This window comes from Coffea arabica, chromosome 6c, assembly GCF_036785885.1.
Source record: "Coffea arabica cultivar ET-39 chromosome 6c, Coffea Arabica ET-39 HiFi, whole genome shotgun sequence".
NCBI classification, from domain to species: domain Eukaryota; kingdom Viridiplantae; phylum Streptophyta; class Magnoliopsida; order Gentianales; family Rubiaceae; genus Coffea; species Coffea arabica.
The window spans coordinates 15,607,789-15,620,398 of record NC_092320.1 but is presented as its reverse complement, the minus strand read 5'-3'; the positions used below and the strand labels follow the sequence as shown (position 1 = coordinate 15,620,398).

Below are 12,610 nucleotides of genomic sequence, written 5' to 3'. Positions count from 1 at the left end.
CAACTTAGCAAGTTAAAAAACTTTAGAAGAAAGTATCCTCCTCTTTGTATAATAAAAATAATAAAAAATTTAAAGTGGCTCTTCTCCTCTTTAGTATCAAGAAAAAAAGTCAAAATATTAATTTATTTCTTCTTGGCAATCTTATTAATATTAAAAAAATAGAAAGATCAGAAGGGAGAGAAAAAGGGGGAGAGAGAGAGGTAGAGAGAAAGAGCTCAATTCTTTTTTTTAGAAAATACAAATAAGAAAGAATTAAATACTTTTATTATTTTAAAATTATTTCACTTTACTATTTACCATTAGATTTCAATTCTAATCCCAACAACCTTAAATGAATACGATAATGTTAGATTTCTTTTTTTTTTTTGCAAAATTTAATTTTCTGTCTCCTTCTTTCCTATCTCTTTTTCTTTTCTTAGTATTAATAAGTGTGAAAAAAACTTTGAGAAAACCCTTTTATTTTTATATTTTTGAATTTCTTAAAGTGAAAAAAAAAGAAGAATAATCATTCTAAATTTTTTATTTTTAATTATATATATAAGGGTAAATATATTTAAAAAATTTTAACCATAATAGTTAGATTAACGATGAAGTAAAATGCCAAGAAAATAATGTTAGAAATTAAATCAATTATATCACTATAATTTAAAAGAATAAAGTAATAATAACAGTGTAGTAATGCTATAGAATAAAATGGTATTTTTGTCCAAAATTTTTTAACATGTTGAGTTGAATTACTTATGAGGGTGAAGTGACTAAAAGATAGCATTAGGGGGTAAACTGATAGTAGTGATATAGTTTAAGGGGGTAAAGTGATAATAACCCTTGTCTTTTCTTTCTATTTGTTTTGTCAATGCGCAAAATTCTTTTCATTATACTGGTGAAAAAGAATAAAATATTTTACAAATTTTTTCAATTTATCTAGAAAATGCTCCTACTTTTAACAGAAACTATGTAATGTAAGAAAGGTTTACTAATTTCATAGTAAACACAAGCACAATATCAAAAAGGCAAAAAAGCTTCATTTTATTGTGCTTTAGTTAGGAGTATTTTACTAGTAATGATGGGAATAGTGAGCTTAGTGCAAATTTTAAAACAACAAGCAATGTGTACTTGATTATGGTAATTCTTAAGGTAGATCAAATTAATATGATAAATTTATGCCATCGAGGAGTAAGTTTTAATCATTTATGAAATGATAATTTTAACAGTTTGTGTATCACTAGCCTTTAAACTTAAGATTGCTATAAGATGATATTTTTAGCAGATTACATAATATTTATCCATAAAAACTTAAGATTATTCTTATCAATCTTACAAATTCTTGTTATGAGTAAGCTTCACAAGTATAATATTAAGTTTCTACAATATGAAGTAATAAGCATAGTTAGTAAAATATGGGATGGATATAATATGAAATATAATACATACCTCTATTATACATGATTAAAAGTTGAACGCAAAAAATATGAGTTCGACAAAAAAAAATTGTATAAATCCATATGTGAATAATACGAATATATTTAAGAGTTAAGGAACTAAAAATTACTATGATTCTTAAATATTATTTACATTAATATAACCTTAACTCCTATTTTGGTGTCTCAGACAGTAAATTCATTAAAAACTTGGTGACCTCATTATGTTCATAGTACAAAAATTGTGATATATAGAAAAGTGATATTTCATATATAACTATTGTTATTGTTATCCAAATTTTCAAAATAATTGAATTATAATTCAAAAATTATTACATGTTTTATACGGTTATATGGAAAATATAAGTATTTTTCAGAGTAGCTTTAAAATGTGTTATAAAATATAATTTTTTTTAAAAATTATATGTACAATAATTTATTATATGGATATAACACGATTTATTAACTAGAATACCAAGTTTCATTCATTAATCAATTCTTTCTTCTACTAACAGAACTTGCTTTTCAATTGCAAAATCTTATCATTATTTCAAATAAACTTCCCAGTGCCAATTTGATGTAAGTTTTTCAAGTGGAATAGTAAATTTATGCAGTAAACTAGGAAGATTTAGTCACTAATCAAATTTACTATCTTATCTGTAAAATTTACCATTTATCTATAAAAGCATACTATTGCTTGAACTAAACTTACTCCTGATAAAATGGTAAGTTTAGGCTATAAAGTAATAATTTATTTCTTTGAAAAAGTAAGTTTTATATTTATTCTAATTTATCTTTCGAGACACAAAAGTTACTAATTTTTTTATGTTAACTTATTATTTCAGATGAGAAATTTATCACCAAATTTTTAGGCATTATCCTCTTTAGGTAGAGATGTTTAATAGGTAATCAAATGGTTAAAAACTGTCTCGTTATAGATACTGAAGCATTTTCCTTAAATGTGATCAATTGTTAGATGACGTCAAGTTTTAAAAGAATAATGGGGAAAGCGAACCGAGCTTAAAATACTGTCACGAGAAAGCAAATTGAAAGCGCCAAGCAACATAAATAGTTCCAACTTCATATATATGATCCATGAGTAGAGAAGAATTGACAGTACAATTTTCATCAAGTAGAACTCTGATCATCGAAACAAATCTTATCTGCAGTTTGATCAGTGTTAGAGCAAATCTCGTTTTCTGTCCAGTTTTATATGGCTTAAAGGGTGAGAAAAAGTTTTTATCCTGCAAGCAATACAATATTCAAGATCGAGAGTGCTTCTTGGAAAAAGAATACAAGGAGTTCTTTTCATATTATTGCACTTGACGGCATGCTACTGTTGATTGGTAACTCTTCCAAAGTACTAAATTAACAAAGCAATGGCCGCCCGAGTATGTTAACATCAGGGGAAATGCCTAAAAGATGCCTAAATGGTAATCGAATCTTAGTTAGCATTGTTTCAAAAATTACAAATGTCAACCACAAATAAAATTGTGTAAGGATCGAAAACAATCTAAGAGGGGGTGAATTAAGTTGATTAAAAATCTAATTAAGTTATGGGCACTTTTGCTCAATATGAAATTTATCATCTTTTCTAAGTGATCACACAATGAATCAATTAATGAATGAACAAAATCATTTGAGAGAAGTAGAAGAGATAAGCAATGTAAAGATCCCAAACATAACAATAAGTAAATAAAATTGCAAACCAATTAATTACCCAACTCCTCTTGAGCTTGTAGATTAATTCAAACAAACTTCTTTAAATTGATGAATTACAATCACTCTTGTGTGTAAAGGAATGTTCACTTCCTCCTTACCCCGAACTCCACTCGGTCAAGTTGGAAAGTTTTACTATCTCTCGGGACAACCCTCACAGAACTACACTCATGAAGTATTTACTCACAAATGAAAAGTTTACAATAAATTTCACATCACCAAAACCACAAATCTTCTTTGGAGAGTGTTTTCTCACTAAAAGTATTCTAGATCTTTTGTATCTTTAATGTGCAAAAGTTGTTTGAAGTTTCTGACCATCCACTATTTATATAAGACCAAAAAAGTGCTTCATTAATGTTTCCAACGGATAGAAAGTAACTGAAGAATCAACTAACCGTTGGAGTATCGGACGTCAGGTACTACCCAAGCATGCGTCCGACAGTGGGCAGTGACTTTGAAAATTTTTTTTCAATTCTATCGGACGTTCGAACCATGCATCCAACATCAGGCAATAAGTTAAAAAGAATATCTCAATTCTATCGAACGTTCGGTATTGTTTTTGTGAGCGTCTGACAGCTTTCGTCGAGTTTGAAAAATCCTATCGGACGTCCGATACTTGCGTCCGAACGAGGTCAGCGATCTAAGGGGAATGTTTTATTTCTTTCGAATGTCTGGTGGTGGAGTTCTTCATACGTCTGAAGTTGCACAATGATTATCGGACGTCCGATCCAGTCTTCACAAGCGTCCGACAGCTTTCAGCACCTTTTGTCTCTTTCAATTGTATTTAATTTTTGAACCTGATTTGTTTCACAGCTGAAAATGTTGACCTTGGTCGATCAATCCTTGGTTTTGATGATTAACAAATCAAAATGTAGATTTGGGTTAATGTTTTTATGTGAGTAATTTGTTAGAACAGATTCTTGTGGCATAAAAGAAGAAGCAAAAACAGGGCACTCATGTCGGACGCTATCGGACGTCCGAAAGAATGAAGAACATCAAGAAGGAAACTCTGTCGGACGCTCGTGAGGAAGCATCGGACGTCCGGAAGGATCGGACGCACGCCTCGGACGCACATCGATCGCATCGGACGTCCGAGAAATTTCGCAAAGATTTGATGACTCTCTGCCTACGTTCGGTTCGGACGTCCGACAGGTGGTTCGGACGCAGGGTTCGGACGTCCGACAGGTGGTTTGGACGCAGGGTTCGGACGTCCGACAGGAGGTCTCGGACGTCCGACAGGCCAACGGCTAGTTTTGACAGCATTTAATATTTGACCGTTGGAGAGTCTTTTGGAGTCATTTCTCACCTTCTATAAAAATTCCAAAGCACAAGAAGACAAGAGACTTTTGCCAACACAAAATACAAGCTTACAAGTGAGATTTTTGAGTAGAAAGATTCTTTGTTGGTTGTATAAGGGGTTGGGAAAGTTGGGTTGTGAGGTTGCTCAAGTGAAAACCTTGGTGAAGGTGAACCTATCACTTGGAGTGGTAAAACCTTGGTGAAGGTTGCCTCATTTGTATAAAATAGTTCTTAATTGGGTGAGTGATCTTTCAAGTATAGGTTGTTGAGGGTTAACTAGAATTGTTGTAAAACTCCTTGGCTCAACCAAAGAGTATTTGGGGTGAGGAAGGAGTGAACCTTCACTTGTACATTTTGGTTAGCATCGCCATCAATTGAAGAGGTTATTGGATTGATATTTGGTTTGCATTTCTTATCTTTTCTCTTTAATTAAGTTTTCTTTATTGTGCTTAAATTTGATATATCTTTGTGCATCATTGTGAAATTGTTTGTACTCATTGGGTTGCACCGGGCATTACAATTGGTATCAGAGCTTGGTCTCTTTTGATCAAGCTTAACCGCTTAGAGTAAAGATCATGGCAACCATAAAAGTTTCTTTTTTAGAAGGGCAATCTATTGATAGACCACCTATGTTTAATGGTTCTCATTTTAGCATGTGGAAACAAAGAATGATGATTTTCTTACAATCCGTTTATATTGAATTATGGTATGTGGTAGAAGATGGTCCTTATGAAGTTAGAATAGTTGACTCCACCACCAATTTGAGTAGATTAAAGACTAGACAAGAATTGAATGAAAAAGACAAGAGATACCTTTTTTTAAATGGCAAGGCCATGTGTATATTGTACAATGCATTAGATGTAAATGAATCTAGCAGGATTAAAGGTTGTAAATCAGCTAAAGATATTTGGGATAAATTGTGTGTATTTCATGAAGGTAACCAAGATATTAAAGAACAAAAGAAATCTTTGCTTGTTTCTCAATATGAATTTTTCAAAATGCATCCTCTTAAAAATGTTGATAAGATGTGTAGTAGATTTTGTGACATTATTGAAGATCTTAAATTGCTTGGAAAAGAATATTCTTTGGGTGAGAAAAATAGAAAGATTTTGAATGGCTTGCCAAAAGAATGGGAAAACAAAATAAATGCTATAGAAGAGGCAAAGGATTTAAATTCTATGTCCATTGAATCTCTTGTGGATACCCTAACCTCTTATGAATTAAAGCTGAAATTCAAAGTGCAAGAGGAAGAAAATGCAAGAATGTATAAGAGAGGCATAGCTTTTAAAGCATTTCAAGTGGGGGATAACCCATCCTTTATGGGTAATGAATTCATGGAAGTGGACAATGATACAACTCCTCACATCAAAAGTTCCAAGAAGACCTTCAACAAGAGATGCTCAAGAGGAGATTGCAAAATTACATGGGATGAATGCAATTCAAAAAGAGAAAAAGAAGAGTTGGCTCAAATGGCACTAATGGCCGTTGGAGAAGATGAGGTAAGTTCTTATCACTCTTCTTGTGATGAAGATAATGAAGATGATGATGTGAAAATTCTTATGATTAAAATGCATAAAAGTTTGAGAAAATCTTATGCTAAAAATAAAGATTTGAAAACAAAAATAAATGATTTGTTGGAAGAAAACTCCAAACTGTTTCAAGAAAACAAATGTTTGAGAATGGAAAATGATGATTTAAAAAATCAAAAAAGTGTTTTTGATTGCAAAAATAATTTGAAAAGGAAGTTAGAAGAGAAAACAAAGTTTTATGAAAAAATGTTGGAGGAACAAAATGTGTTAAAGAAAAGAATTAATGACTTGAACGAGTTTCTCCAAAATGAAAAACAAAAGTTTTCTCAAACAAAAGAAAGCAAATCTTTTCAAGGCACAAATAAGTTTGCTATGATAAGAAATAAGAAAATTAGTTGCATTAAATCCACCTATGTGCAAAATACTTCTATCATGTGTAACTTTTGTTACAAATTTGGACATATGCAAAATGATTGCTATGTAAAGAAAAATATGAGAAAAGGCATGAAATTCATGTGGATTGCTAGATCATGTCGTATTAACTCCCAAGGACCCTATAAAGAAAGGGTACCAAATGAAATTTCTCATATTTAGGCACATCATGATGATTTGATCCAAGAAGTGCTATATGGTTGTAAGTACAATTGAAAATTTTGATATTCAATATGGTCTTGATTTGAAAAATAAAGGGGGAGTTTGTTTTTGATTGATGCCAAAAGGGGGAGTAGGATTTATTGAAATTTCTTTGTATGTTGGCACTTTCTAAGGGGGAGCTTTATTTGAACTTATTTGTTAAAAGAAATCTTCATTTTGTTTGTCATCATCAAAAAGGGGGAGATTGTTGACCTTGGTCGATCAATCCTTGGTTTTGATGATTAACAAACCAAAATATAGATTTGGGCTAATATTTTTATGTGAGTAATTTGTTAGAACAGATTCTTGTGGCATAAAAGAAAAAGCAAAAACAGGGCACTCATGTCGGACGCTATCGGACGTCCGAAAGAATGAAGAACATCAAGAAGGAAACTCTGTCGGACGCTCGTGAGGAAGCATCGGACGTCCGGAAGGATCGGACGCACGCCTCGGACGCACATCGATCGCATCGGACGTCCGAGAAATTTCGCAAAGATTTGATGACTCTCTGCCTACGTTCGGACGCAGGGTTCGGACGTCCGACAGGTGGTTTGGACGCAGGGTTCGGACGTCCGACAGGCCAACGGCTAGTTTTGACAGCATTTAATATTTGACCGTTGGAGAGTCTTTTGGAGTCATTTCTCACCTTCTATAAAAACCCCAAAGCACAAGAAGACAAGAGACTTTTGCCAACACAAAATACAAGCTTACAAGTGAGATTTTTGAGTAGAAAGATTCTTTGTTGGTTGTATAAGGGGTTGGGAAAGTTGGGTTGTGAGGTTGCTCAAGTGAAAACCTTGGTGAAGGTGAACCTATCACTTGGAGTGGTAAAACCTTGGTGAAGGTTGCCTCATTTGTATAAAATAGTTTTTAATTGGGTGAGTGATCTTTCAAGTGTAGGTTGTTGAGGGTTAACTAGAATTGTTGTAAAACTCCTTGGCTCAACCAAAGAGTATTTGGGACGAGAAAGGAGTGAACCTTCACTTGTACATCTTGGTTAGCATCGCCATCAATTGAAGAGGTTATTGGATTGATATTTGGTTTGCATTTCTTATCTTTTCTCTTTAATTAAGTTTTCTTTATTGTGCTTAAATTTGATATATTTTTGTGCATCATTGTGAAATTGTTTGTACTCATTGGGTTGCACCGGGCATTACAGAAAAGATTTTTGAAAAGATATTAGTAATATCCATTTGTTTTGTCATCATCAAAAGATAGGGACCAATATCAACATTCTTCCCCTTTTTGATGATGACAAAACAATGCATGGAATGAAACAAAAATGAGTATAAACTCCCCCTCATTCATCGCATCCAAAACTTTTAAGTGTCAAACTCATAATCTCATAATAACTCCCCCTTGCATATAGCATCTATTTCTCCCATTTTTGTCATCATAAGATGAGAGTAAAAACCAACTATCATAATCCAACAACAATAACAGAGAATCCACTATAAAAACAGAGAAATGACAGCAATCACCAACATATCACAAAGAATTGATATCAAAAGAAGTATCAAACACATAAATAACAATCAAAATAAAAAATAAATCATCATTAGATCAGCATTATTCTTTTTTTCCCTTTAATTTTGGATTCTTGAGAGTTAGCATCATGTCTAACTATCCACATGCATTTCATACCTCTTCTCATATTTTTCTTCACATAACAATCACTTTTCATGTGACCTTTTTGACAACAAAAATTACACATAACTAAAGAGTTATTTATATGAACAGATTTAATAAATCTTACTTGTATCCTCTTATAAATAGCAAATTCATTTGTACCAGAATTTAATTTTTTCTCATGAGTGTCAAAATGAACCTTTGATTTATTACCTTGAAAACAGTTTTATTTTTTATGTTGGAGCAACTCATTTAAATTATCCATTCTTCTTTTCAAATTACCTTGTTCTTTTTTGAATATTTCACAAAGTCTTGTTTTTCTATCAAACTCAAAGTGTAAAATAGTCTCACTCTTTTTTAAGAAATCATTGTCAGTTTTCAATTTTTATTTTTTTGAAAAAGACGTGCATTATCCTGAAAAAAAAGTCAATTTTATGTTTTAATTTATTGTTTCTAGCATAAGATTCTTTCAACTTATCATACAATTTTATAATGAAAAATTCAAAATCATCTTCAGTTTCATCATCACTTTCAAATTGAAAGTTAGAAAATGTTATCTCATCATCTCCAATGGCCATAAAAGTTTATTGAACAGATTTTTCTTCCTGTTCAATTTCACCATCGGAGTTGTACTCATTCCATGTGAATTGAAATTTGTTGAACCTTGATTTTCTTCCTTCTTTTTTTTTTCATCATTGGACACTCACTCATATAATGTCCAAGTTGGTCACATTCATAACATTTGTCAGTTTACTTTTTATTGGTCTCTTGCTTTGTATTATTTTTTGCATTGTTGAACTGATTTAGAAATGTATTGCGAGATTCTCCTTTTCTGAATCTCGTTATGTTGAGAATTCTTTTGAAACTTTTTGTGATTAGAACTAGATCATTATCATCCATATTTTCTTCATCCAAGGAAACTGAATCATCATCATTTTGAGATGTTTTTAGAGTAATGTTCCTTTTTACTTTTGTATCTTCTTCTTCCTGTACCTTGGTCTTAAGTTTCAACTCATAAATATTAGAGAGTTTATAAGAGATTCAATAGGCATAAAATTCAAATCTTTAGCCTCTTCAATAGCAGTCACCTAACTCTCCTAATCCTTGAACAAGGCATTCAAGATTTTTCTGTTGTTTTCTCCTAAAGAGTATTTCTTTTCTAACACTTCTAAATCCTTAATAACATCATTAAATTTACAATACATTTTATCAACATCTTCATAAGGTTTCATTTTAAATGATTCATATTTGATAACTAAAATAGATTTCTTTTGTTCTCTCACATTCTCACTTCCTTCATGGATTTCTCTCAATTTGTTCCAAATCTCCTTAGCTGACTTGTAGCCTTTGATTTTAATAGATTCATTTGAATCTAAAGCACTATATAACACATAACCTTTGCATTTAAGGTGAGATGAATTCTATCCGCAGCAGTCAGTTCATTTCTTATTTTTGGTTTAGGTCTATGAGTATTTTCATCTATAACAGAGGCAACATATGGACTTTCACTAACAATAAATCACAATTCAATATCAATTGATTGCAAAAAGAATTTTTCTTTCTTTCCAACTCACATAATTTGACCCATTAAACATTGGAGGTCTAATCATAGATTGTTTTTCAAAAAATATGACATTGTTAATTGTCATTTTTACTCCAAAGTCGATTGAACTTAATCTCTAAGAGACCAAACGCTGATACCAATTGTAAGGATCGAAAACAATCTAAGAGGATATGAATTAGGTTGATTAAAAATCTAATTAAGTTATGGGCATTTTTTGCTTAATATGAAATTTACCCTCTTTTCTAAGTGATCACACAATGAATCAATTAATGAATGAATAAAATCACTTGAGAGAAGTAGAAGAGATAAGCAATGTAAAGATCACAAATATAACAATAAATAAATAAAAAAAATTGCATACCAATTAAATACCCAACTCCTCTTGAGTTTGTTGATTAATTCAAACAAGTTTCTTCAAATTGATGAATTACAATCACTCTTGTGTGCAAATGAAGGTTCACCTCTTTCTTGTCTCGAACTCCACTCGATCAAGTTGGGAAGTTTTACTATCTCTCAGGACAACTCTCACTGAACTACACTCATGAAGTATTCACTCACAAATGAAAAGTTTACAATAAACTTCACACCACCAAGACTACAATCTTCTTTGGAGAGTGTTTTCTCACTAAAATTACTCTAGATCTTTTGTATCTTTAATGTGCAAAAATTGTTTAAAATTTCTGACCATCCACTATTTATATAAGACCAAAAAAGTGCTTCATTAATGTTTCCAACGGATAGAAAGTAGTTGAAGAATCAACTAGCCGTTGGAGTATCAGACGTCAGGTACTACCCAAGCATGCGTCCGACAACAGGTAGAGAGTTTGAAAAATTTTCTTCAATTCTATCGAACATCCAAACCATGCGTCCGACATCAGGCAATGAGTTAGAAGGAATATCTCAATTTTATCGAATGTCCGGTATTATTTTTGTGAGCGTTCGACAGCTTTCGTCGAGTTTGAACGATCCTATCGGACGTCCGATGCTTGCGTCCGAACGAGATCAGTGATCCAGGGGAAATGTCTTATTTCCTTCGAACGTCCAGTAGTGGAGTTCTTCATGCGTTCGAAGTTGCGCAATGATTATTGGACGTCCGATCCAGTCTTCACAAGCGTCCGACAGCTTTCAGCACCCTTTGTCTCTTTCAATTGTATTTAATCTTTGAACTTGATTTGCTTCACAGTTGAAAAGATCTTTGAAGAGATATTAGTAACATCCATTTGTTTTGTCATCATCAAAAAATAGGGACCAAGATCAATAAATTGCAAATGACCTGATTACATTGCTATCTCAACCTAATGTGCTATAAAAAGTAAGGATAATCCTACTTGTTCATTGTACTATAAGCAGCATTAACTGCATAGTTAACCAAATTCAAATTTTCTGGTTGATAAATCTACGAGATTCACCAAGTTTTAATCATGGCTGATGTTCAAGGATACATCATTCTCTTCCTCATTTGGCTTATTTCAACCATCTTTGTTCGAAAATTAATTAGAAATAGAACTTCTAATAACCTTCCTCCCGGTCCACTAGCCTTGCCAATTATCGGACACCTTCATCTACTTTCTCCAGCACCTCATAAAGCTCTTCACAAGCTCTCCAACAGTTATGGACCCTTACTTCACGTATACTTTGGTTCCATTTCTTGTGTGGTTGCATCATCACCTGAGATTGCTAAAGAGTGCCTCAAAACTAATGAAATTTTCTTTTCCAACCCGCCTCAAATAGTTGCTATCAACTACTTAACTTATGGCTCACAAGACTTTGCTTTTGCCCCCTATGGACCATATTAGAAATTCAAGAAAAAACTCTGCATGTCTGAACTTCTTGGAGGTCGGACCTTAGACCTAATGTTTCCCATTAGACATTCTGAAGTAAAGAATTTAATACAATCATTTGCAACGTCTGCAAAAGCTAGCAAGGCAGTTGATATTCGAGCCGAGGTAATGACAACAACGAATAATGTGATATCAGAAATGATCATGAGCCAAAAGTGTTCTGGAAATGACTCTCAGGCCATGGAAGTCAGGAAGGCGATTCAAGAGGGTTCTGAGCTCTATGGGCAATTTAACTTGTCTGACTTATTCTGGTTATGTGAGAACTTGGATTTGCAGGGACTTGGAAAGAGGCTCAAGAAAGTTCGCGACAAGTATGATGAGATATTGAAAAAGATCATCTAGGAACACCAGGAGATTAGAAAGCAAAGGCAACCTGTTGATGGTGAAGCTGCCAAGGATCTTCATGACATTTTACTTGATATATCAGAAGACGAAAGCTCTAAGTTCAAATTGATAGAAGAGAACATTAAAGCTTTCATTCTGGTAATTTTGTATTATCTTGTCAATATTCATCTATATCAGTCATTAGTGACTACAAAATCATAACTGTAAAATGGACATCCGTCCAACTTCTCTGGTGCTATTTCCTAACATATTACTATCTAATTGATAATTTACTATGTTTGATCATTTACAGGATGTATTTACCGGTGGAACAGATACATTAGCTATTGCGGTGGAATGGGCACTAGCAGAGCTAAGCTTCCTTACCTTACCTTCAAGAAATTGATTCTGTCGTTGGAAAAGGTAGACTGGTAGAAGAATCAGATATTCCTAAGCTTCCTTACCTTCAAGCCGTTGTTAAGGAAACACTAAGGCTTCATCCACCAGGCGGGCCATTCATTTTGAGAGAGTCAAGTGAGAACTGCAGTATTGAGGGTTATCACATACTAGCAAAGACTAGACTACTAGTTAATGTTTATGCTATTTCCAGAGATCCCAAGTGAAGAAAACAGAAATACTGGGATCAAAAGAGAT

The 12,610-nt window shown here is 32.8% G+C and overlaps 1 protein-coding gene across 1 annotated transcript; it reads left to right on the top strand.

Annotated features, from left to right (window-relative positions):
• The first annotated feature begins 11,608 nt into the window (after window positions 1-11,608).
• Window positions 11,609-12,362, top strand: LOC140008639 (3,9-dihydroxypterocarpan 6A-monooxygenase-like). Its single transcript, XM_072053475.1, has 3 exons — window positions 11,609-11,932; window positions 11,984-12,115; window positions 12,270-12,362. Exons 1-3 carry the CDS (start codon window positions 11,609-11,611, stop codon window positions 12,360-12,362), a joined length of 549 nt encoding a protein of 182 aa, XP_071909576.1.
• Window positions 12,363-12,610: the final 248 nt, after the last annotated feature.

What these genes read in the sequence shown, in the direction of transcription:
- LOC140008639 (XM_072053475.1), top strand. Translation starts at nt 11,609, where the DNA reads ATGTCTGAACTTCTTGGAGGTCGGACCTTAGACCTAATGTTTCCCATT. An exon ending in TTGGAAAGAGGCTCAAGAAA is followed by an intron (nt 11,933 to 11,983) that starts GTTCGCGACAAG and finishes TAGGAACACCAG; the next exon opens with GAGATTAGAAAGCAAAGGCA. An exon ending in ACATTAAAGCTTTCATTCTG is followed by an intron (nt 12,116 to 12,269) that starts GTAATTTTGTAT and finishes GATCATTTACAG; the next exon opens with GATGTATTTACCGGTGGAAC.